We start from the raw sequence: 27,005 nt of genomic DNA, 5'->3' as shown, positions 1-27,005 counted from the left end.
TGCAGTTTATGACCCTTCCATTAAGTTTGAAAAAACTTGGAGGCCATTCATTCAGCATTTTCATTTAATGTAATATGTTTATTTCCAAACTTGTTTTATTTCTCTGTATTGCTGTTGGAGGGGAATGGAGTCGTCGGCACTAAGGTTTTCTTCTTTTTCATTTTTAAGTTTTTTAGATTTGCCCAAGTCTTTTAGTTTAGTTGATTAATTTTGTTTTTTCTTTTGGGATGGGTTTTTTTTTGGTTTTGTTTTTTTTTACTTTTTCATGTTTTTTTTTAGTTTTTTTTTGATTTGTATTATCCGTTGTTAGTTTTACATGATTGGGAGCTTTGTCAAATTTCAATATTGGACTTTACGATTACTGTTCGTAAGTGTAACAATTTATCTCCTATTATTTGTATTATTACTATGTTTTGTTTATATATTCTGAAATTAATAAAAAGATTGAAAAAGAAAGAAAAAAATGTCCCTAATATATCTGCCTCTACCTCCATCCTGGCAGCACATGCCACACACCCACCAATCTTCTTTATTTAAAAAAAAACCCTACCTCTGACACTGTTTCTCCCTCCCCCTACATTAATACAAACACCTTAGAGTTATGAGCCCTTGTATTAACAGTTCCAGTCTTGGGACATAGTCTCTGGCTGTCCAATAGAACAGCACAGCGCAGTAAATCTGTTTTCAGTTCCACCTCTTGGATATTGTAGAGTTTGTAAATTGTTTCTTCATTGCAGTTACTTCAATGAAAACCAATACCCAGATGAAGCTAAGAGAGAGGAGATTTCAAACGCTTGTAATGCAGTCATCCAGAAGCCAGGTAAAGAGTTGTGTGTTCAAAAGGTGAACCATTTTGTACACTGGCAATACAAACAGCCACTTTATTAGATACGCTTGTTCATTAGTGCAAATATCTAACTAGCCAGTCATGTGGCAGCAACTCAGTGTGTGAAAGTATTCAGACATGATCGAGAGGTTCAGTTGTTCAGACTAAATGTCAGGATGGGGAAGAAAAGTGATTTGAGTGACTCTGACTGTGGGAGTGATTGTTGATGCCAGAAGGGGTGATTTGAGAATTTATAAACTGCAGATCTCTTGGTATATTCACACACAACAAAGAGTGATGCGATAAACAAAAAAGCATCCAGTGAGTGGCATTTCTGTGGGTGAAAACATCTTGTTGCTGAGAGGGGTCAGCCACATGCTCCTAATAGTGGTGTGTAGAAGAGCATCTCTGAATATACAACGTGTTGAACCTTGAAATGGATGGGCTCCAGCAACAGAAGACCATGAATGCACACCCAGTGGCCACTTTTGTTGGGTACCTAATAAAGTGGTCACTGAATGTAAATAGTATCATTGACCCTTACAGTTCTATTCTGGCCCTGACTGCACTCACTATGAGAACGTGGCCTCCTATTTTGTGGAGAACTGGGAGTAATGGAGTTTCCTGTTGTTGCAGGCAGAAAGCTGACAGATTCTGAACGTGTAACTGCCCTGAAAGTCTACAATTGGTTTGCCAATCGGAGGAAGGAGATCAAAAGGAGAGCAAACATTGGTAATGTTGTTGAAGATGATGCAGTTTAATGAAAGAGCTTCTGGTAAAGAAAGCTCGTTCCACGCAAAGGGTGTTTTGTATGATGCAGAATGTGCAGCACAAACATAAGCCACACAGGGTAATGGGAGCAGAAGCAGGCCACTCTGCCATTCAGTATAATCATGGCTGATCTGCTTCACCTCATGACCTCTTCCCCAGAACTGTCAATTCCTCTATCGTTCAAACATTTATCTGTCTCTACCTTAAATGTGTCTAACGATCTGGCCTTCACCACCCTTGGGGACAGAGAATTCTGGAGATTCAGCACCTCTGAGAGAGGACATTTCTACCACACATTTTTTTTTTAAATGTTACTTCTTATTTTGTATCTATGTCCCCATGTTTGTGACTCCTCACCAGTTAAAATATCACATCTACCCTGTAAAGCTCCCCCTTAATACTTTATCTATAAGGTTGCCCCTCATTTTTCTGAACTCTGAAGAATACAGACCCAGACTATCTAGCTTTTCACTCCAAGAATGAGTCTGGTAAACCTCATATATATCAATGACATACTAATATGTCATTGTGTTTTGGTAAGGACCCTGGAACTGTGCACAGTATTCCAAGTGTGATCTCACCAACACCCTGTACAACTGTAACAAAGTCCACCCATTCTTAAATTCCAATCCTTTCACAATAAAGGCCAACGTGCTATTTGTCTTTTTTAACTACTTATTGGACTATCCTGCCAGCTTTTTTCCAGTCAGGCTAACATGCTGATCAAGTAGTCAAAAATTGCAGATAATGGAAATCTGAATTAAAAGCTAAAAATGCTGTTAATACTGAGCAAGTTCATCAGCATTTGTGGACTGAAAAGCAGAGTCTTCTATCATTAGGAAAAGGTGAAATTGAATATCAACGAGCTTCAAGATGCAGAGAATGGGGTGGGATAAGGTGGATAGAACAAGTTCCGGTAGACCCATCATTTCAGTCGTTTCCTACATCTGGCCACCTTGACTTTTTCCTTGTCCGATCTGTTCCCATTAAATCTACTACTGCCTGTTTCCTGGTCTCATCTCTTCCATAAACATTCGGTTCCTCTATAACTCCATCATACCAGGATGGCTTTAGGACCCTTCATGTCTTCTTTGAATAGTGGACTGGCCTGACATCCTCCATCATCAACCTCCTTTGTTTGGCTGAACTTGTAAATGCATTGATTGCCTTCTTCGTCTCCACTTCCTTTCTCCAAATTAGGGGAACCACGTGGGTTCAACTTTTCCTGCCTCTTTGTGGGCTACAGTTTCCAATGAAACACAAAATATTAACTCTGCTTCTCTCTCCACAGATGCTGTCTGACCTGCTGAGTGTCCCATCATTCTCTGTTCTTGTCAATCCTTGTTCCTGCCCTACTGCCTCCCTCCCTTCACAAGATTGGTGCTGCTTTCTGAACTCAAATGTTTCATCAGCTTTCCTTCCAATTGCCCCCTTCACTTACATGAGACCAATAAAACAGAACAAACATAAGGCCCCTTGAGATTACACTGACATTCACTAAGACCATGAAAAATCTAATTTTTCTATAGATCAATTTCCCCCTCAGTCACCATCATCTTAGATTAATTTACTGATTTTAAAGTCTAGCTCACCTTTGAAAATCCTCAGAACCTCCAGAGTTTTATTTGGGACAGCAAATTTCGAAAACTCTCAATCCTTTGAGAGAAGAAATTCCTCTTCCTTTCAGTCTTAAATTGTCATCCTGTTATTCTGAGGCTATGCCCTGTGGTCCTAGGCTCTCTTACATAGGGGGACATTCCACAGTTATCTACTCTGATTGGTGCACTAAATGTCCTTCAATCCTCTATGAGTAGTAACCCAACTTTTGACTTATTTCTCTCCAAAAATAATTCATCCATGTCTGGTACTGTTCTAGTAAATGTTCTCTGAACTGCCTTGAATCTTACTATGTTTTTCATAGAACATTACAGCACAGTGTAGGTCCTTTAGTCCATAATGTTGTGATGACGCTTTACCTACTACGATTAATATAGCCCTTCCCTCCCATATAACCCCCCATTTTTCTTTCATACGTGTGTTTATTGAAGAGTCTCTTGAATATCCCTATTCTACCCGCCAACACCACCATCCTTGGCAGCGTGTTCCATCTACCTACCACTCTCTGGTACTCCTATACTTTCCTCTAATCACCTTAAAATGATGCCGCCTTTTTATTAGCCAATTTTGCCCTGGGGAAAAGTCTCTGGCTGTCCACTTGATCTATGCTTCATATCATCATATACCCCTCTATCAAGTTAGCTCTTATCCCTCATCACTCCAAAGAGAAAAGTTATAGCTTTCCTCATAAGAGATGCTCTCTAATCCTAGCAGCATCCTGATAAATCTCCTCTGCACCCTCCCTAAAGCTTCCACATCCTTCCTATAATGAGTCTGTTAAATATCTGTAACGTATCTGCCTCTAGCACCACACCTGGACAGTGTGTTCCATACACCCACCACTTTCTGTAAAACATCTCCCCTATAATCACCTTAAAATCATGCCACCTTTAGTAGCTATAATGTATTACCTCCTGCACCATGAGATGTCATCTTGCATGCAACCTTCTGTGACAGTTTATCAGAAACAATTTTAAAATCCATATCTATTATATCCAGATGGTCCATCTCTGATCCTTCCCCTTCTCAACTTCTCAGCAGATGAGTTAGAGACCAATATCTATTACAATCCCATGGCTACCCTGACTTTTAACTCCTCACACCCTGCTTCCAGTCCATTCTCCCAGTTTCCATGCCTTCCACACCAGTACCCCTGAGATACATTCTTCACTGTAGCTTCCCGTCTGCAATAATCAACAGGGCTCTCAACTGTGGCCAATAGCCTTCAGTACTGACCTCATGGTACATTACAGAATCCAAATACAGACTGAATAATCACTTCGCTAAATACTTTGGTTCAGTTAACCAGTGTGACCCCAAACTTCCATTTTAATTCTCCATCTTATCGCCATTGGATCTGGAGCAGATGTTTCTAGTAGTGGGAGAATCTAGGACTGGAGTGCACAGCCTCGGAATAAAAGGATGTCCCTTTAGAAAAGGGGTGATGAAGAATTTCTTTAGCCGGGGGAGGTGAACCTGTGCAATTAATTGTCACAGATAGCTTTGGAGCCCAAGTTATTGGGTATATTTAAAGTGGAGGTTAATAGTTCTTAATTAATCAGGGTGACAATGGTTATGGATAGAAGGCAGGAGAATGGAGTTGAGAGGAGGAAAAATCAGCCATGATTGAATGGTGGAACAGACTTGATGGGGCGAATGGCCTAATTCTGCTCTTAAGTTTTATGGTCTTATTCTGATCAGTGTTCCTGGCCTCATTGTTCCACAGAGGCCCAAAGTAAATTCAAGGAGTAATGTCTCATAGTTATATAGCACAGAAACGTACTCTTGGGCCACACTGTCAGTATTGACTGTTATTTACCCATCTGTGTTATCTGCTGACAGAACTCAGCAGGTCCAGCATCACTGGTGATGCTGCTCAATATACTGAGTTCCTCCAGCAGATTATTTATCACTCCTGTTTCTGGCATCTGCGTTCTCGTGTCTCATTGATACTGTTCTCAATCTCACAATCTACCTCGTTATGACCTTGCACCTTATTCTCTGCCTGTGTTGCACTTTCTCTGTAACTGTAACACTTTATTCTGTATTCTATTATTGTTTTCCCCTGTACTACCTCAATGCACCGCTGTAATGATCTGATCTGTATGGATGGCATGCAAAACAATGTTTTTATTGTATCTCAGTAGGTGTTACAATAATAAACCAACTTACCAATTTAATTTACTTGGTGTTGTTCATACACCATGAGCACTCTCATTTTCCATAATCAGCCTTTCAACCCATTTTTCCACTGTTTCTCATCGCTTTCCATTTCAAATGTATCTAAGCTACTTTTCCTCAAGGTGTTTCCTCTGGTACAGTTGCACTTATTGCTCTTGGATTAAAGCAATAGCTCTATTAATATAAAAACTTTTTAATGAGATCAGATCCACCCCAGTCTAAAATACCCCCCAAAAGCCTTCCTTTCTGAAGAGAAATGCCCAATCCTTTCGGCCGTTCCTGACAGTTGTAAGCACAAAGTTCTCATATAGTCATAGAATATAGAATAGTACAGACCCTTCAGACCACTATGTTGTATCAATCTTTTAGGGTGGCATTGAAGCGTAGTACAGTAGTTAGTGCAATGACCGATTGCTGTCTGCAAGGAGTTTATACGTTCTTCCCATGGTTGCATGGGTTTCCTCTGGAGCCTCCAGTTTCCTCCCACATTCCAAACGATGTATGGTTATTTTTAGTGAGCTGTGGGCATGCTATGTTTTCACGGAAGCTTGGCAACACTTGCAGAATACCCCAGCGATAAGATCAATTTCACTGCATGGTTCAATGTTTCAATGAACATGTGACAAATAAAGCTAATCCTTATCTTTATAACAAACAAGTCCTGACAAAGGGTGTCAGCCTGAAACGTCGACTGTACCTCTTCCTAGAGATGCTGCCTGGCCTGCTGCGTTCACCAGCAACTTTGATGTGTGTTCCCTATTTTTATAACCTACCTCAAGATCAATCTAACCCTTCCTTCCATTTTTCGTTCATCCAAGTGTCTCTCTAAGAATCTCTTGTATATCCCTAATGTATGTTCCTTCACTTTCACCACCACCACCCCGGCAGTGCTTTCTGCCCACTCATCACTCTATATAAAGAAAAACCTACCTCTGACATCCCTCCATGCTTCCCAGCAATCACCTCAAAGTTATACCCTCTTGTATTGCACATTGTCGCTCTGGGGAAAACGTCTCTGGCTGTTCACTCTTTCAATGCCTCTTATCTTGTACACCTCTATCAAATTACCTCTCATCCTCCTTCACTCCAAAGAGAAAAGCCCAAGCTTGCTCAACCTATCTTCATAAAATATGCTGTCTAATCCAGGAAGCATATTCTCTAATCCTGATAAATCTCCCCGTGTCTTCTCGAAAGCTCGATCAACTGATACACCTGTATCAAGTCATCCTCCTTTGCTCTAGAGAGATAGTGTATGGCTTTTTCATACTGCATGGCTCTACTGGAGCAAACATGGTAGAAGGAGATTAGCTTTGGGCATCTTGGTTGCATAGACAGATTTGGCTAAAGAGTCTGTTTTCTTGCTTTTTGCCACTGTGGCTCTAAACCCTTCCTGCCCTTCTACCAGCAATTCCGTTGTCCTCTTTACATTATTAACAATAATATTAGTGGATTTATTTCCATTTATTTTTGTGAAAACTTGTAGGATTCTACCTTTTATCATCTGGCTGCAGTGAGTGGTTGTGATCCATTCTTGTCCAAGTCATTGCTTGGCATGTCCAAGCTTCGAGGTTTTCTAACCAGAAAGGAAGCCTGTGCTGAGCTCATTTTGTTTTCGAGTCTGCATTTTCCAGTGAGCTCTACGTGATATTTATCTTCCTGATTCATGTCATGCCTCCTTCTCCACTTAGCACAACTCACTAACATGAGTCCTGTCACAGGGCATCACTAGAAGGAAATATTGCTGCAGAATTTGCTCGCATGTTGTTCTGTTCTCTCTGCATAGAGCAAAACAAAGGTGCATATATTCTAGGGGACTGAACATCTTATGATTATCTGCATTGCTTCAATTTTACCCTCACCTAAAGAACATCATCATAAATCAGCCGTGATGGAATGGCAGAGCAGAGTCAATGGGCATCTACTCCTATGTCCTATTGTCTTATCATCTCAATCCTGACCTACCACCTTTAAAAACATGACCATTTAGTATTTCTCTAAGTTGGAAGCAAAGACCACACTTAAAATGTGGAATAAAAATATAAAATGTTGGAAATAACCAATAAAACAGGCAGCATCTGTGGAGGGAGCCACAGAATTACAAAAGTCATTGGCCAGAAGGATTAACACTTTCTCTCTCCACAGGTGCTGCCTAACCTGCTGAATGATTCTGACACTTTCTGCTTATATTTTCTGATCTGTGACTTAATTTTCACACTGTTGTCACCTGGGTTAGAAATATTTCTGGTGTAGCAGCACATTAAAAAGAGCTTAAAACAATTTGTTTAGTAGAGAGATGGGTATCACTGGGACACGGGAGAGACTGCTTCTTTCGGCGGGAGACTCCGAAACTGGGGATGTCGGCCAAGTTGTTGGTTAATCAGCAGTGAGATGGGAAATTCCCTGAAAGGGTTATAAATCCTCAGAATCCTTCACCTTCAGCTGAAGCTCTGAGATCAATTGCCATAGACAGCTTTGGAGGCCAGGTCATTAAAGTGCAGGTTGATAGGTTCTTGATTAATCAGGGCATCAAAGGTTACTGGGAGAAGTTAGGAGAATGGGGTTGATGGGGATAATAAATCAGCCATGATGGAATGGCACAGAGGACTCAGTGACCTCATTCTGCTCTTATATCTTAAGGATTTTGGAAAATTTAAACAGGAAAGCTAAGCAGTCCTCACCATGGCTATAAGGACATTAGACACAGGAGCTTATCATCGTATTCCGTCTCTTCCCTCTTTATGACTTTTTTGTTGCCTTCTGTTGTTTTTTAAAAGCTTCCCAATCCTCTTAACTTCCCTCTAATTTTTGCTCTACTATATGCCCTCTCTTTGGCTTTTATTTTGGCTTTGACTTCCCTTGTCAGCCACAGTTGTGTCATCCTGCTTTTAGATTATTTCTTTCTGATGTATCTCTCCTTCACCTTCTGAATTGCTCCCAGAAACTCCAACCATTGCTGCTCTGTCATCATCCCTGCTGGTATCCCCTTCCAATCAACTTTGGCCAGCTTCTCCCTTGTGCACCTGTAATTCCCTTTACTCCACTGTAATACTGATGCATCTGATTTTAGTTTCTCTTTCTCCAATTGCAGGGTGAATTCTAGCATGTTATGATCACTGCTTCCTAAGGGTTCCTTTACTGTAAACTGTCTAATCAATTCCTGTTCATTATACAACACCTAATTCAATACAACTGATCCCCTAGTGAACTCAACTATAAGCTGCTCTAAAAAGCCTTTCTATGATTTCCCTCTCGTGGGATCCAGCAGCAACCCGATATTGAAATCCTCCATGACTAGGTAGATAGGTGCATTTAATGTCAGAGAAATATATGCAATATGCATCCTGAAAGTCTTTTTCCCTTTTGAACATGCCTTATTGTAACATTTCCCTTTTGACATGCCTTTTCTATCTCCTGTTGTAATTTGTAGACCACATCTTTGCTACTATTTGGAGGTTTGTATATAACTTCCATCAGGGTCTTTTACCTTTGTAGCTCTTCAGCTCTACCCACAACAATTCTACACCCTCCAATCCTATGACATCCCTTTCTAAGCATTTGATTTCAATTTTTACCATCAGAGCCACGCTGCCCCCTCTGTCTACCTGCCTGTCCTTTCAATACAACATGTATCCTTGGATGTTAATGTCCCAACTGTAGTCTTCTCTCAGCCATAATAAAGTAATGCCCACAACATGATACATGCCAATCTGCAGCTATGCTACAAGTTCAGCTACCTCATTCCATATACTGTGTGCATTCAAATATAACACCTTCTGCCCTGTTTTCACCTTTTTCGAAATTGTCCACTTTTTACATTGCAACTCCTCTAACTTTGCCCTATCATCAGCCTCTATCACCAGAGACCCAGTTGCTGCCGCTCCCCCCAGTAGATTGTCCCCCTCAACAGTGTCCAAAATGATATACTTATTATTAAGGGGAAAGGCCACAGGGGTACTCTGCACTGCCTATCCATTTCCCTTTCTCCTCCTGACAGTCACCTGCCTCCTGCAGGGGTGACTACCTCCCTGTAGCTCCTATCTATCACTTCCTCGGTCTTCTGTGTGAGCCGAAGGTTATCGAGCTGCAGCTGCAGTTCCTTAACACCACCTCTGGGGATCTGCATCTCGGTGGACTTGGTGCAGATGTGGTTATCCAGGAGAGTGAAGGTCTCTGGAGTTTGTCTGGAGGTTCCCTCCTTAAAATTAATTCCAAGATTTACTACTAACTTGCAATATAATCTGCACAATATTTATAAATCTCTCTTTCCAAGCATGAGATTCCTGATTATTTTCCAGTTGCAGTTACTTGTTTTTTTTAAGCTGAATTTTTTACGCTAGGACTGTACAGCACAGGTACAGGCTCTTCCGGCCCACGAACCTTTTAATCTACTCCAAGATCAATCTAACCTTTCCCTCCGACATCGCATTCCATTTTCTTTAATCAATGCACACAATAAATCTCTCATACCTTCCCACCCTGTCATAGATGTTCCTACTTTTTCTTTGGTTCCTTAAGGTTGTTATAGCTGGGGGTGGCTCCAACTAGTAAATGCTCCCAATGGCAAGTATCTCAAATGGCCTCTGACAACCAAGTCCGACTGGGTAGACGGAGCTCATCAGCTGCGGTTGGCAGCTCATATAGGAGACAAAAGACTCTGATATCAATTCTCTGCTGCCTTGGAGCTATACACATTTATAGAAGACTTCGGGGGTAAATCCCAAGGAAAACTCTGGAACTGGAGTCCCTAAGGCAGTCCTACACTGAGTTCAGTGCTGACTGACAACTCCTGCAATGTCACTGGTGCCAAACTATTGGTTTCTGCCGTCCCTGTGGATCTGTCAGCTGCGTGAAGGAGGGAGCCTGCTGCTCGGGCCACAGCGTGCTGTCCCTGTCATACTGACCCGGCTTGTGTATCACAGGGGCAGCAGAGGGTCAACACTGATCAACGGAGGGACGAGTGAAGTTTCTCTTTGCCTCACTTTCCCTTTCTCTGCACAGAATATTGAGCTTGCATAGTTCCTTCTGCCCACAATGTGCCAGCTTCCTAATCTATTCCAAGTCCATCTAATGCTTCCCTCCTACATTGCCCTCTCGTGTACTTATCTCTCTTAAATGTTCCTAATGGATCTGTCTCTACTAGCACCCCTGCAGTGCTTTCCACCATCCCACCATTCTCCGTGTTTTTAAAAAAAACACTTTACCAGACATTCCACACCCCCGCCCCCTTTACCTTCCTCCCAACACCTTAAAACTTGTGTTCCCTTGTATTAGCCATTTCTCTCCTGGGGAAACGTCTCAACTTGACACCCTTTCAGTTGTTGTCTGGAGTTCAGTGAGTTGTTTGTGCGCCACAGTAGCTTAGCAGTCAGCGCAGTCCTTTGCAGCTGGGGGTATTTTGAAGTTTGGAGTTCAATTCCAGCGCTGTTCTGTCAGGAGTCCTCCACGTGGAATGTGTGGGTTTTCCCTGTGTCAGTCCAGTGATGCACCGGCTAGGTTAATTGGTCATTATAAATTGTCCCATGACTAGTGGTGGATGCGGGTTTGATTTGAACACTTAAAGAGAAATTTGTAGAGGTATGTGGATAGGAGGGGATTGGAGGGCTGAGGGTCTGTATAATCGAAGTCCCATGATTCAACGGGTGGCTCGAAGGGCTGGAAGGTTCTACTTTCCACTGTATTACTAAGTAAATAATCCCTGTCAAAGTATTGAGCAGAGGAGTTGGTACATTACCTTGAAATTGTATAAGGTTTTAGTGAGGCCTAATTTGGAGTATTGTGAACTGTTTTGGTCATCTACCTACAGGAAAGATATAAATATGTTTTAAAGAGTGCAGAGAAAATTTACAAGAATGTTGCTGGGACTTGAGGACCTGAGTTATCGGGAAAGGTCGAATAGGTTAGAGCTTTATTCCCTGGAGTGTAGGAGAATGAGAGGAGAGTTGATAGAGGTATACAACTGATGAGGTTATGAGTAGGGTGAATGCTAGGAGGCCTTTTCTAGTGAGGTTTGGGTAAGATGAGAACTAAAGGTCATGGGTTAAGGGTGAAAGGTGAAATGTTTAAGGGGAACATGAATGAGAACTTCTCCACTGAGAGGGTGATGAAAGTGTGGAACAAGCTGCTTGCAGATTCCATTTCAACACTGGAGAAATTTGGATAGGTACATGGATGGGAGGAGTATGGAGGACTATGACCTGGTGCAGGTCAATGGGACTAGGTGGAGTAATAGTTCGGCATGGACTAGATGTACCAAAGGGCCTGCTTCTGTGCTATATGACCCTATGACTCTTATTACAGACAGCTGGGTTTTCTGGGCTTCCTGGAAGCTCCCGAATCTTCTAAATGCTATGTTTTTTTTTGTATAGCAATGTTTTCTTATAGAAATTTTGCTTTTTCAAAGAAGCAGCAATCCTAGAAACGCATGGTATCGATGTACAGAGCCCAGGTGGATATTCCAATAGTGATGATGTCGATGGGAGTGATTTCCTGGAGCAGGTAGAGGTTGTTACTTATATTCCATTAGACTTTTAGTTTTTATCTCAGCTATCTGCACACCTCCACCTCAGTAATCTTCTCATTACATTTAGAGCTTGGGTAGAGGTGTGGGGAACCCTGAGGTGGTTCACGTGTGATAATCAGACAGGAAACTGCAGTGGGCTTCTTAATGAAAATTTGAGTTTATTGACATCTGACTGCATATGTACAACTTAATGAAGCAACATTGCTCCAACAGTGTAAGTCTACCTCAAGTCCTGTGGACAAGATCTGTATCCAAGGAGGTATAGATCATAAAGTGACACACCAAAAGAGGACATTTCCCCATAGTGGATGCCCTTGATGGTACTGTCTATTTACCTGCTCTTGACCCAAGTCCTGTAAATATTTTCTTTGAGTAGTTGATTGAATTCTGTTTTTGCAAGTTAGTATCTAATCTACCCTCAGCACGCTGCAGACTAAACATTTGTTTTTCTTGTTTTCCATTTCCACTAACATTGGTGCCCTTTGGTTGCTGACCCTTCTGCCCTGGAAATGGTTCAAAACATAGGGCACTACAACACAGTATGGGCCCTTCGGCCCACAATGTGCTGATCCCACCTTCCGACATTTTTCTTTCATCCGTGCTTCTGTCTAAGACTCTTGAATGTTCCTAATGTATCTACCTCTACTACCATCTCAAACAATGCATTTCAGGCAGTAACCACTCTGCTTTTCTCTGAAAAACAAAAAAAAACACCTTCCCCTGATGTCTCCATAAAATTTTTATACACTCACCTATAAAGAATGTCTCTGGTGCTCTAGGAAAATGGTGCTATGGCTGTCTACTCTACCTAATGCTTCTGATGATCTCATCCTCCTCCTGTCCAACGAGAAAAGGCGCTAGCTCACTCAGTCTTTCCACGTGACATGTTCTCTAACCGAGGCAAAATCCTGGTAAATCTCCTCTGCACCCTCTCTTAAGCAACCATACCCTTTCTATAATGAGGTGACCAGAATGTAACACAATACTTCAAGTGTGGGCTAACCAGAGTTTTATTAAGCTGAAACATTACCTTGAATCTTTGCACTTGAACTCGGTCCCTAATTATTGAGAGCCAACAAACCATACACCACTCTATCAACTTGCATGGCAACTTTGACAGATGTATGGAAGTGGACCCCAAGATATCTCTGTTCCTCCACACTGTGAAGAACCCTGCCATTAGTCTGTATTCTGCCTTCAAATTCTCAACCTTCCAAAATTAATCACTTCACACTTTCTGGATTGAAATTCATCTGCCACATCTCAGCCCAGCTCTGCATCCTGTCAATGTCCCGTTGTAACCAATGACAACCTTCTACACTATCCACAACACCTCTGACCTTCATGTCGTCTGCAAATTTACTAACCTCTCAAACAATTAATTTCTAAAAGTTACAAATAGCTGGTGTCCCAGAACAGATTGTTGTGGAACACCCCTCATCATGGACCTCCAGGCAGAATATGCTCCGTCTACTACTATCCTCTGCCTTCTATCGACAAAGCAATTCTGAATCCATGCTTCCTAATTTCTCTGAATCCTTTGCCTCATGACTTTCTGCAAGAACCTTTCATGGGGAACCTTATCAAATGCCTTAGGAAAGTCCATGTACATCACATCCACTGTACAATCCTCATCAATGTGTTTAGTCACTTCCTCAAAAACGTTATCATTTTCTGAGGCGTGTTTGTCCTTACAAAGCCATGCTGACTGTCCCTAATAAGACTATGCCAGTAATTCCTGTCCCTAAAAATGTTCTCCATTAGTTTGCTTAGCACCAATATAAGGCTCACCTTCCCAGAGTTATCCCTGTTTCCCTTCTTGAATGTTTGCCATCCTCCACTCCTCTGCTATTACAATGACTTCTTATTTATTCTGTAAAACCACAAATTATTTTAAATATTTTTATTTAATTTGTTCTGTTCAAAGTTCCTTATGTCCCAGTATCTCCATAAAGCCGGAGCTCATAATTCCCCAAGCCATTCCAGTAAGTGGCTACCTCTCTTCTATATTGCAGTGTCTAGAACGGAAATGCCTAGCTGGTGTTTTGTAAATGCCTATTTTCACCGTGATAACTTTTTAGTTGAATCTGCTAACTTGTGTGATAACTTAACCATGACTACTGCAAGGCATTTCTATCATTCCCAGCTACTCACTAATATCCCTGTGGTAAGGGAAGAAATAAAACCCAAAGACTAGCTGGATCATTAAGTCTGTGCCACACACTTGATAGAACAGCACTGTACAGGTGCTTCGGCCCAGGAATTAACCTACTCCAAGATCAATCTAACCCTTCCCTCCCACATAGCCCACCATTTTTTGAATCCATATTTAAGAATTCCTTATATGTTCGCCACGTTCCCACCACTCTATGTTCTAAAAAAACACTTCTGATAGCCCAATTATACTTCCCTTCAATCACCTTAAAGTTAGGCCGCCTGATATTAACCTGGGAAAATGTCTCTGGCTGTTCACTCTATCTGTGCCTTTTGTCATCTTGTGCACCTTTATCAAGTCGCCTTTCATTCCCCTTCCCTCAGGGAAAAGCCCTTGCTCAACCTATCCTCATAAAACGTGCTGTAATCCGGGTAAATCTTCTCTGCACCCTCCCTAAAGCTTCTAATCTTTTCTATAATGAGGTGGCCAGAACTGAACGGTTGGACCATCACTACTCTCTACCCCCATTTAATGTTCCAGGAGGGGTTCAAAACCAAAAGTGAAAGCTAGCCCAGTATAAAATCTCTTCACAACTTCCTCAGCTGTTTGAAACCAGCTCAAGAGAACTCATGGATCAAGTACTATGTAGTAAGCCTGCAAATTTAATTCAGTTAAGCCAATGAGGTAGCTAAGAAAACCACAACCTTACAAAAGGAAGCCCATTGCTCTCCCCTCAGGATTATTATTGTAGCTTTGCCAGTGTTTGGGATGAGGGCCTCTTAGCTGACTTTAATCCATACCTTGTCTACAGATCTAAGTCCATTTTTATTGCCTTGCCTCTGCCCAGTCACCTCTGCTAAGCTGTAACTGCACAGAGTTATATACCGATTTTGTTTTATTGTCAATAATTTGGTGGAGAATTTGCAAAAAGTTTCAGTATTGTTGTGATGCATTCATGTGCTGAGATGTACATAGCAGCCACTTTATTAGGTACACCTCGTTAATGGACATATCTAATCAGCCGATCATGTGGCAACAACTCTGCATAAAATCATGGTCAAGAGGTTCAGTTGTTCAGAACAAACATCAGAATGGGAAGTGACTTAACCGTGGAACAACTGTTGGTGCCAGATGGGGTGGTTTGAGTATCTCTGAAACTGCTGATCTCCGGGTATTTTCACACACAATAGTCTCTAGATTGGTGCAAGAAACAAAAAACATCCAGGGAGTGGCGGTTCTGTGGGTGAAAACACCTTGTTAAAGAGAGAGGTCAGGGGAGAATGGCCAGACAGGTTGAAAGGTACACCTAATATAAAGTGGCTACTCAATGTATAAATTAGCAAGGACCAAAGTTTAAATTCTTGTTGGTCCTACTCAGCAACAGCAGTAAATCAATGCCATCTTTTTAAGTATGGGTAGTATGATTGGAGGGTGGAGGGGGGCAGAGATTTTGGAGAGAATTACAGTACATGCTTCCCTATCACATTGTAACTCCCACATGCATAGAGGACTTTATACGGGAGCAGGAGCTAAGGGAGAAGTTTGTTCTTGACATATTCCCAATTCGCCTGATGAACTATTTATTCTCTAAACACAGGATGACAACACAAGTCACAGCGATCCCCAGCAAGATCCCATCTCGCTCGCTGTTGAAATGGCCGCAGTCAATCACTCCATCCTGGCCCTAGCCAGACAAGGAGGTGGTGAGATCAAGAGGGAAGTGGTTGAAGATGACTGAAATCGTGTCATGAAACAATTGAGATTTGGTACATCATTGGACTACCCTATCCTTAATGTAATCTCAATATATCTGTGCGTGATCTTATTTTGAACTAGTTAATAGGGTGCTCTTCATTCGATTGCAGTAAGTTATCCTGCTCGGAGCCTTGGGCAGAATTGTGCCTCTCACCTAGCAGCTCTCCGCAGTGCTGCATTGAGAAGCTGCTGCAGTAGGGAACATTCCTGCGGTCCTCTCACCCCAGCATGACACCTTCCCGAGCGCAGTGCCTGGAATCTCCACACAATGCTTTTCAGGCCTCTGCTGTCTTAGCTCAACAAGTCTTCTCAGCCTCTGCCGGCCCTCTGCTCTGTAAGTGCCCCCCCTTGTTCCGGCTGAGGGAGCTTCAGCTTTCCAGCGCTGTGGTCATGAGGTGGATGAATGGATTGCAGCCTCCATTTCCAAATGCACCTCCCTCACCCAAGTCTGCCTGGAATTACTGTATCCAGCTGTAACTTCTGTGACCAATGTGGGAACTGAACTCCGGCAGGTGCAGATACACATCTGACTGAGGAGTGCAGGCTCATCTCCAAGCTTGTAGGGAGGAAGGAAGAGTTCTAGCAAGGTGCAGTGTTTGTCTTCCATACCAACGCAAAAATTGACAGTAGATCTGAACATGCAGTCACTGAGATGGGGAAGGTCGCTGCTAATGTCTGAATGAAGAATAACTAGACCTACTATACCACTGTTACCAGACCAACAGTGAAAATCATAGAGGCCAAACGCGACAGAATGCCATCTGGGATGAATTCCACAGTCAGCCCAGGACTCTGTGCCGCAGCAGTGACCTGGCAGAGACTGAATCTGCTGCAGTTGATGACCTGATCATTCTGTTAAAGTGGCAAGAGGAAGTCATTATCACGTAGATCAACACTGCCACAGCAGACATCAACTAACACACCACTGATGAGCCACTTTGAGTTAAAGGGAGATCCATTTTCAGCCCAGTTGTTGCATGGTCCAAGGAAACTTCGAGAGACACGGTTAGCTCATCAGTTCTGTTTCATTGCATGGCTTCATGCAAGCCATCACTCACAGAGGAATTCTCAGAAACAAGTTCTATCCTGGAAGTCTCAGATTGCACAGAATGAATTGTGATCGTGAGTTACCATATGGTTCTCAGTGGGTGAGGCTGGGGATCATGGCAGTTTCTCCACCACATCAACTCCGGCACAAGTTGTATGTGGTGTTGGGACTGAAGCATAGAGGGACTCACTACTTCCCAGGAGAGTTGGAGGGAAGAGATGGAAGTTAAGAGATCCCATTACTGTGTGGTAACATAGATAAATGTTACCTGCCTCTCTGAAAAAGGGATGTTTACTAAATTTCTTTAGCCCAACTCGGAAAACGCAGTTCTAGTACGGAATACAGGTTTGGGAATGTGGTGGGTGTGTAATCAAACTTGGGCAGATTTGTAGAGAAGATGCAGTCATACTGACACCGAGATGAATTCCCTGTCTAATAGAACCATTACTTTCAAAGTAAAATACCGCCGATGCTAGAAATACTCAGCAGGCCAGGTAGAGAGAAGATAGGAGAGATTTCAGGCTGAACATGGTATCAGAATAAAGAAAAGTTGCAGGTACAACAAAAGAAAAAAAAAGCATCTTCTCTATAAACACCATCTTTCATAATGAGCATTTTCAATCACTTTTGGGCATCTGTGGGCAGTTATGCTGCGCCACACCCTTTCATTCCACAATTTCTTGGGATATAGGTTAAAATGCATCTGCTTTGTCTCCCTCTTCCCAATCACACACTAAATGCAGGCATCTTTTTTTTTGTTCCCTGAATGGTCCTGGTAGATACAGCAAGACTTGGCAATCTCGTACAACTGTCAGTGGTGATTCAGACTATAAAGGGAAACAGTCTACTGAAACCATTTTTGTTCCTTAGCCGATAGGCATTGATTTCATATTGAAGACATCGCCACCATTGAGTGTTAGAATCTGGGGTGAGTAAATGGGATTGGTATGGGAGTAAGTGGTATTTGATAGTCAATGCAATCTTGATGCTCTAAAGGGCCTGTTGCTTGCTATATGTTTTGAGAGAGGCTGCCATCAGAACCACAAGATTGAAGCATCATTTCAGAACAACTTCTTGCATTAAGCAAGAATCTGCAGGAAGAATTTGGCAGATAAAGCAGCATCTGATGGGAAAAGGGGATGTGAGGAACATTAGATGTTCTAAACACAAAACGTAGTGGAGATATAAGAACACCACACACAAAATGCTGGAGGAACTCGGCAGGTCAGGCAGCATCTATGGAAATGAATAAACTGTCGATGTTTCTGGCCAAGACCTTATCGGGAAACATCAAGTCCTGATAAAGTGTCTCGGCCCGAAACGTTGGCTGTTTATTCCTCTCCTTAGATGGAACTCTGCCTGGCCTGCGGACTTCCTCCAGCATTTTATGTGTGTTACTGTGGATTTCCAGCATCTGCAGAATCTCTTATGTTAGGAATTGTAGATGTTTTGGGTTGAAACCCTGCATCAATCCTGACATCTGATTATTTTGAATTTTCACATAACAAGAGTTTGGCTCCACACCAACGATTCCTTTCCTCCCTCAGGTGCTGCTTAACCTACTGAGTTCCTCAAGCAGAATTTGCAGCCTTAGGTTCCAGCACCTACAGCCTCTTGTGTCTCAATGTCTTGCATTGGTTTTGCAAGTGTGGGCACTGGGGCAAACTGATTGCTATCGAAGAGAGAGATTTAGTTCTCATCTAAGCAGCTGGGAAAAGATGGAGATACGTTATTCTTTCTTTTCAGGGTCACAGATTATTTCACATTAATAATCATGAACCATACTTGTGAAGTTACATACAGTATCCATTTTGTGCTTAGTCAGTGATGAGATGAAAGACAAATTGATCTGCTTTTGATGGTTGAAGGTTTTCTACAGTGCCATTCATTGATAGAATATTGGAAAGAGTGAAAAATCTCAAGAGCGGGGATTCTCAGTGTTTTTATGCTGTGGACCCTCACCATTAACCAAAGTGTCCATGGGCTGCAAGTTGGGAACCCCTGCTCTAGAGCTTTAATAGCCGGGCTGTCAGTCTCCTTGCATTTTCACATCCACCTACCTCTTTTATAAGCACTGAGTACAAACACTGAAGCCGCCATGTTAGCAAAGAACATTAAAGTCATGTGTACCTTATAACGTCAAGGATTAACTTGCTTGAAGATATCAATTAAATGCTACTGATTACTATAAAATTCCAAATAAACTAAAAAATCATAACTTCTCAATTAGATGTTCGTGTCCACAAACAAGACACACTTTTGCGGGTGATACTAACTTAATATGATCAGAAACTTGGGGCTGCTGTGGGTTCAACTGTGTAACCAGATTTGGTGAAAGAACGAGGATAATTTTATTCTCAGCTTGCCTGTAGTATTCAATAATTTATCCTACCATCATCTTTGGAGCACCGTTAACTTGGTTAGGACCACATTTACCTTAGCTCACTGGAACTGGCTTCTCTCCCACCTGCATTGTAGGAGAGACAGGGAAGAGTTGTTGAGTTGAGATTGATGGGATTTCTGATAGCTAGCATAGACTTGATTGGCCGTATGAACTTACAGGCTGTGTAAAATGATATAGTTACATGATAGAACAAGTGGGAGAATTCCTGGGGCAGTAGGCTGGAGAGTTTCAGCAGTCTGGGTGATCCATGATCTGGATGAATGCAAGTTGATCTCACTGAAACATTCAAGCCCTTACAGGCCCGGCAGTGCAGACTGGGAGGTGGGATGTTTAGTAGTAGTAGTAGTAGTAGAAGCAGTAGTGCAATCACTCAAGTAGAGTATGAAATTCCCCTTAGGTGTTGTCCATTGGTGAGTCCTCAGCTGGCTGTAGAGGCTGATCTGGGATCTACATACTCTGGTGCAGTGTGTAAGTGGTGACTGTGGTCAGTGGTTGGGCCTTTTGTCTGTTCAGACTCTCCTGTCACAGCTGCCGTTTGTTCTCTGTGGCACAGGGGAGGTCGCTCTCATGTAGCACAGCTCCCTCTTGAACAGATTTCCTCCCAGTGCATCTATTGAGTGCAAAGTCTCCCCAGTTTTTAGATGTGATGTTGAATTTCTTCAGGCTGATTTTGATGTGATCTTTGAAGTGTTTCCTTTGCCCACCTTCCTTCAACTGGGAGTAAAGGATGTGTTTGGGGAGATGTGAGTTAGGGATCCGGATGGCATGACCTACCTCCATCAGAGTTGGTGTGGTTTATCATGGTGGAGATGCTGTTCATGTTGGCCTCCTCCACTGCACTGGCGTTAGTGTGTCTGTCCTTCCAGATGATCCTCAGGATCCTTCGTCAGGCTCTGTGGTGGATCCAGGGCTTTCAGATGCCTACTCTAGGGTCCATACAGTAATGTAGAAAGGAGGACTGCTCTATAGACCACAAGCTTTGTTTGGACCCATAGGTCATGATCCTCAAAGACTCTTCCTTAATCTTGCATAGGCCCCACTAGCACTACTCAGGTAGCATGATAGATTCAGGTCTGAGAGTCTGACAAGATCAGCCAGACACTTTGGGTCCTCGAGACTAGTGAATGTTCAGATTTCTCTGTGGAGCCTCCATTCTGAGCTTATTCCAGGTTGAGTTGTAATCAGTAAGGTAATGGGATCAGTGCAGGACAGTGGCTCCAACATGAAAAGTCTTGTGGAGGACCAGGTGGGGAACTGAAGAGCCTTCTCCTGTTTCTCATAAACACAAGAGATTCTGCTGATGCTGGAAATTTCGAGCAATATACACAAGATGCTGGAGGAAGTCAGCTGGTCAGGTAGCACCTATGGAAGGGAATAAACAGTCAAAGTTGTGGACTGAGACTTTTCATCAAGACTGGAAAGGAAGGTAGTTTCTTCCCACCTCTCCTTTCTCTCTTTTTCATTCCCCTTTCTGGTTTCCCCTCACCCCTTCTATTTTCCTCACCTGTCCGTCACCTCCCTCTGCTCCCCCTCCTCCTTCCATTTCTCCCATAGTCTGCTCTCGTATTATATTCCTTCTTCCGCCCTTCATTTCCACCTATCACCTCCCAGCTTTTCACTTCCTTCTCCCTCACTTGGCTTCAGCTAACATTTGTGTACCTGTACTCCTTCCCCTCCCCCCCCACCTCCTTATTCTTCTGCCCCTTCCTTTCCAGTCTCAGTCTGAACCATCAGCTGTTTATTCCCCTCCATAGATGCTGCCTGACTTGCTGAGTGCCTCCTCTTCCTTTGAATTTCTGAGCTCCTGGGTCCTCAGTTCATTAGCGATCCTCTCAGTGTTGTTGTAGATAGGAGGAAGAGTTCTACCATCAGATGTCTCGGACCCATTGCCCATGTGAAGGCACCATTCATTGCAATGCTGACCCAATGATGTCGGAACTGTTAGTTATTTATTGTTCATATCACTTTCCTGTGTTTGCCTACATGCAGGACAGATTGAACTAGTTTCCTGATGAACAGCCCGCTGGTGGACCCGTGAGGAAAAGGGAGCGTGCTCCATGCAGTCTCAATCACACAAAGAATCTGGTGTCAGGAGTAGCCAACCTCTCCCACCCATCAGTATCATCATGGGCAGTCTGACTCTCGTGTGTGATGCTCAGCAGAATCTCATGTTCAGGAGATTTATCCTTACTCAGTCTGTCCACTTCCTGCACACTGATGCAGCCCAATATGCTACGGCACGTTCTGATTAATTCTGCTCTTGCCAATAATACTCCCAGCTTGGAGTTTTTAAAAACATTCTCAGTACTTCCGAAGTGTAATCCAAGATTACAAAACTAGGGGCACAGTGAAATTAAATTCAATTTAATACTCGAGTGTAGGTGTTGTTTTGTGAATGTCACATTAAAATGCTTGAGCAGATCAAACCATTGGAATGTGGCTCCGTTATCACTGTGCACAGCCATGTAGAGCTGCTGCCTTCTGCTTTCCCAGGCAGAGATCTGTACCTTTGACCATTAACCCAGCACTGTGCTTTCTGGTGGCTGCACTCCACCTGAGAGCAGAGCGTGCCGATGGACTGGGCTGCCCACTGGACTGTGAAGCTGGTTTCATCCATCACCAGGGTTTTTAATTCCAGTCCCTAGATTGTGCCGAAACATCAATGTCGTCAGACATCCTGATTTTCTGCAGGAGTTGTCCTTACTCCCACCCCATTCCCAAACGGCACTCAACCTCCTTACAGTAATATTCCTGATAACCAATTGAAGATGGAGGTAGTTCCCTCTGAAACTATGTGACTGACTTGATTCACTAACATCCTTCAGGGTAACAGACCCACTGAGATCTAGGCTACCACAGACTCCTTCCAGCCTTTAGCAACACACACAAAACACGTGAGGAACTCAGCAGGCCAGACAGCATCTGTGGAGAGGAAGAAACAGTTGACAGTGTGGGTCGAAACCCTTCATGCGTCAACTATTTATTCCTCTCCCTAATACCTGACCGGCTGAGTTCCCCCAGCATTTTATGTGTCACTCTGCATTTTCAGCATCAGTAAAATCTCTTGTGTTTATAATTCCTCCTACGTAACATTTAATGCTCATTGATGTTAAGGTATTATTACAAGGTGCTGAACAAATGTGGCTTGGCCTGTGTCCTTGTTACATACTGAATGTAATGTTAGAATAGAGCCACAATACAGCAGATAGCTAGAGGTAGGATACTTCAGATAAATTACCTATCCTGAACATTAGACAGTTAAACATTTTATATTATTGATTGTTAATATTCATCCTGGTGGTGTTTAGTTTCAATAATTTGATGTGGTAACTTGAAACATCACAAACATGAGCTGGTGTAACTAATCCCGGAATCCTGTTCAGGAAGTGTAATTCTCATGAAAAAGCAGGAACACAATGCAAGCTATGCTCCATGAGTGACAGTGCAATCCTTGTCACATCAAGCCATTTGCCAGTAAAGAGCTTTTTGTCATGGTTTGGACTCTTGCTTCTAGAGACAGTAGAAATAGTGAAGGCTATCACTGTGGTCCTGTCAGAATACCAACTGATCATAGCCTTCTGGCTAACTACTTCCTTGCACCTTCAGAAGATTTAGTTCAATCTTACCTGCAGTAGAGACACTGTTCTTTGGTTTGTCCTGTAATAAGTTGATGTATTTTTCTGCTAAGCAGAAAGGAAATATGCTGCATATTAATGAAGAACATGAAATGCCAGATTTCTCATCTTACATATAGGTATTAGCTATTTTAGCAGGTGTGTGTTTGGTAATTTGATCCTTTGTACTGGCATAGAGCAGGGACATACTATTTTCACTGGTGGTAACAGACAGATTTGCATTCATTTGAGGAAAATTACTCTTAAAGGGGAGTCAATAAGGGACTGAGTGATCCTTTCTAATTAGCGTCTCAGGGTTGGTACTGGGACATACAAGCACTTCCACTCCCCACCGCACTCAGGAGTTGAGAGACAAAGGGGGTGGAGTTTAGTTCTGGGTTTTCAGAACCAGTCATTACAATCACTAGCTGATATGGAAGGCCTCTTCAACCCTGAAATCTGCTACTGCTATAACCATCCTCTTTAATGACAGATGCCAATTACTCCTCAACATTGCTTACTGCAAACCTGTTTGTGAGTGGGAATCACAGGTACCCAGAGAAGCAAATCATCTTAGAACAAAGAACTCACACAGCACAGCTGGTAGTTGTTGGGTGGAGCGGACAGCCATTCAGCCCATCAAGTCAGCTCCATCAGTCCCAGTACAGGAAATAAACCCACTTATTTATACAATTTATTTAAATTTCTCTTTTAAAAGCTCCAAGGGATTCTGCCTCAATCGGTCCCCAGAACATTCCATGTTTCTACCCTTTCCCCTCACTTTGCTGACAATGTTTTTCCCCCCCACGAAAGGGAAAGTGATGAATATTTCTGGCCCTACCTCAGCATTGTGGTGAAGCAGATGAAATTTAGTTTGTCCTTCCTGTTCTAAAAGCATTCTTGAGTACATATTAATTGCTGGTGTCTGGAAGCTTCACCACCTCCCTTGCCACAGTTCAAAAAGGAACCTTGATAGTCCTGGTTAAAGCATAAGGAGAGCATGATCATCCCATGCATATCCACACCAGTTTTATTCCTCCCACAGCTTAGCAGAGTGAGATCCGCTCTCTGTGCCAAGAAATTGGGCAAAGTCACATTTCTGGATCCTTTTCCCTGCAGCCAAGTTATTGCCACAGCTCTGTTTCACCACAGTTCTGGCCCATTCTCAGCATTTTAATTGACAAAGTGTGGATGACAAGTATCATGTTGAGTATTTTTCCAACATAAGTAGCAGCTTCAAGCTAATATGGTTTGACCCTTGAAGTGTGATCTCTGAAAACATTTCTGTCTTTTGTTTCCCACAACTCCCAGATTCCATCCTCATATTGTCACCTGAAATAGGGACCATGCAGTCAGATAAAACACTGTCAGCTGGTAAATTTTCACAAAGACCACATCAAGCAGGTGGTAATTTAAAATTATCCCAATCAAGTGGCTGAACAAAATCGGTTTAGTTTAGCCACTGTGTTTCCATAGCCAGGCTAGGTGAAGCAATGAATGTTGTGACCCACATCTAAAAAGCAGGCTTTGACAGATTTGTTTTGGCAAGGGTATGGAGGGGTGAAAAGGGCTAAGGGAGGTGATGGAGGACATGTAGGAAATGTGACAGGTCTGCATTAAAATGGTCACTTGATTTCCAAACTGGAAGCTGAACAGGATAATCTTTAAAAGCCTTAGTTTTTTTTTTAACAAATGTAATATGCTGAGCAGGTGTATTTTCATTTGAGTCCTGTATATGTTTTCTGTTCCTATTCTGGATTAGTGCCTTTTTTGGACAGTAGACTGTTCTGCAAAAAAAAAGTAAAAATGTCATGATGCTGTTTGTACAGTTTGTTTTAACAAATTATTATTTTGTAAAATTTTGGTTAAATCTCTGTATTGTACTAAGTAGGAAAAATAAACTAATTTAAATTGTCATGTTATTTTTAAAAATGGGTTTTCAGTTTTTGTTTTGATATCTCTTCATGGTGAGACATTACCAATTTTCCAGAAATGATCGTAAATGCACAACTGTTTAAATTAGCATCATGAACATAAGTACTGACAATTGAAGCTACAGTAACTCTATTCCTCTGGACCACAGTGTATCCATAACACATTTATCAGTGGTAATATTATGTGTGATATGTTAATCAAATATAATTCAAATACATGTGAACAAGTAAACAGCTCACTGTACTAGTGACAAGACTTCAAAGTTGGTAGTAGTCTCGCTGGCTGAGGGAAGAAGCCATTACCCAGTGCTGATGCTCCTGTACCTCCTTCCTGATGGTAGTGGGTCGAAGAGGTTGTGCTATCCTACAACTTCTTTGATGGATATAGGTAAAGTTTTCACTGACAAGTCAAGATTGGAAACAGTACATCATGAGCCTCCTCTGCAGAGAGAAATCTTTCATTTCATCAGAATTATCTGAAACAATACCCATTTCTCTGCTGTCCAACCCATTCTGTGATTCCATACAAGATGTCCAGCATCTGTGGTTAAAGCATACAGTGGGATTGAGTTTAAGAGCCAAGAGGTAATGTTGCAGCTATATAGGACCCTGGTCAGACCCCACCTGGAGTACTGTGCTCAGTTCTGGTCTCCTCACTACAGGAAGGATGTGGAAACCATAGAAAGGGTGCAGAGGAGATTTACAAGGATGTTGCCTGGATTGGGGAGCATGCCTTATAAAAATAGGTTGACTGAACTTGGCCTTTTTTCCTTGGAGTGACAGATTATGACACTAAAAGATACTAATAGCAGTTATATACAGGCCTCCAAACAGCAGCCGGGATGTGGACTACAAGTTGCAGCTGAAAATAGAAAAAGCATGTTAGAAGGAAAATGTCAAGATAATTATGGGGGATTTTAATATGAAAGTGGATTGGGAAAGTCAGGAAGGTAATGGATCTCAGGAGAGGGAGTTTGTAGAATGCCTACAGGATGGCTTTTTGGAGCAGCTTGTCCAGAAGCCCACCAGGGGACCGGCTGTTTTGGATTGGGTGCTGTGTAACGAACCTGAGGCGATTAGGGAGCTGGAGGTAAAGGAACCTCTTGGAAGTAGTGATCATAATATGATTGAGTTCAGTTTCAAATTTGTAAAGGAGAAGCTGGTATCAGGTGTATCGATATTTCAGTGGAACAGGGGAAATTACAGTGGTATGAGAGAGGAACTGGCCCAAGTCGATTGGAAAAGTAAGCTAAATGGAGGGACGGCAGAGCAGAATTGAATGAAATTCCTACAAGAAATAAGGAAAATGCAGGAAAAATATATTCCAAGAAAAAAGAAAATCATGAATGGAAAAATGGCACAAATGTGGCTAACGAGAGAGGTTAAGGCAAAAAAAAAAGCAAAAGGTGTACAAGGAAGCAAAAATTAGTGGGAAAAATGAGGACTGGAAGACTTTTAAAAACTTACAGAAGGAAACATTAGGAAAGAAAAGATGAATTATGAAAGGAAGTTGGCAATTAACATAAAAAAGGATACTAAGGGTTTTTTAAAATATATGCAGAGTAAAAGAGTGACACGGGTAGATACGGGACCGATTGAAAATGATGCTGGAGAAATTATAATGGATAACAAAGAGATGGCGGAGGAACTGAATGAGTATTTTGCATCAGTCTTCACAGTGGAAGACATGAGCAATATACCCGATAGCCAGAGGTATCAGGGAATAGAATTAGGTACGGTCAAGATTACTAGAGAGAAAGTGCTTGGGGAGCTAAGTGGACTAAGAATAGATAAGTCTCCCGGTCCGGATGAGATGCACCCAAGGGTTCTGAAGGAGGCGGCTTTGGAGATTGTGGAAGCATTGGAAATGATCTTCCAGGAATCAATAGACTCCGGCATGGTTCCGGAGGACTGGAAGGTCGCAAATGTAGTTCCGCTATTTAAGAAAGGAAGGAGGCAGCAAAAAGAAGATTACAGACCTATTAGTCTGACATCGGTAGTTGGAAAGACATTGGAGTCAATCCTCAAGGACGAGGTTATGAAATACCTCGAGGTGCATGACAAGATAGGCCCAAGCCAGCATGGTTTCATGAAGAGAAGGTCCTGTCTCACCAACCTTTTGGAATTTTTTGAGGTAATCTCGAATAAGATTGACAAGGGAGAGGCTGTGATGTTGTGTA

The 27,005-nt window shown here is 42.4% G+C and overlaps 1 protein-coding gene across 3 annotated transcripts in view; it reads left to right on the top strand.

Moving 5' to 3' along the window:
• Positions 1–24,792, top strand: part of LOC134350790 (homeobox-containing protein 1-like) — a 77,952-nt gene extending 53,160 nt beyond the window's left edge. Inside the window, exons 7-10 of one of the 3 annotated variants that reach the window (XM_063056482.1) lie at positions 738–820; positions 1,463–1,558; positions 11,802–11,890; positions 15,668–24,792. In XM_063056482.1, the coding sequence (XP_062912552.1) occupies positions 738–820; positions 1,463–1,558; positions 11,802–11,890; positions 15,668–15,808 (409 nt within the window). In that variant the 3' untranslated portion in view covers positions 15,809–24,792. Of the gene's footprint in view, positions 1–737; positions 821–1,462; positions 1,559–11,795; positions 11,891–15,667 lie in introns of all 3 variants that reach the window. The other 2 variants (XM_063056481.1, XM_063056479.1) reach the window with 2 other exon arrangements.
• Positions 24,793–27,005: the final 2,213 nt, after the last annotated feature.

Source organism: Mobula hypostoma, chromosome 8, assembly GCF_963921235.1.
Source record: "Mobula hypostoma chromosome 8, sMobHyp1.1, whole genome shotgun sequence".
Lineage (NCBI taxonomy): Eukaryota > Metazoa > Chordata > Chondrichthyes > Myliobatiformes > Myliobatidae > Mobula > Mobula hypostoma.
Note: the sequence above shows the minus strand (reverse complement) of the source record. Positions and strands in the feature narration are given on the sequence as shown.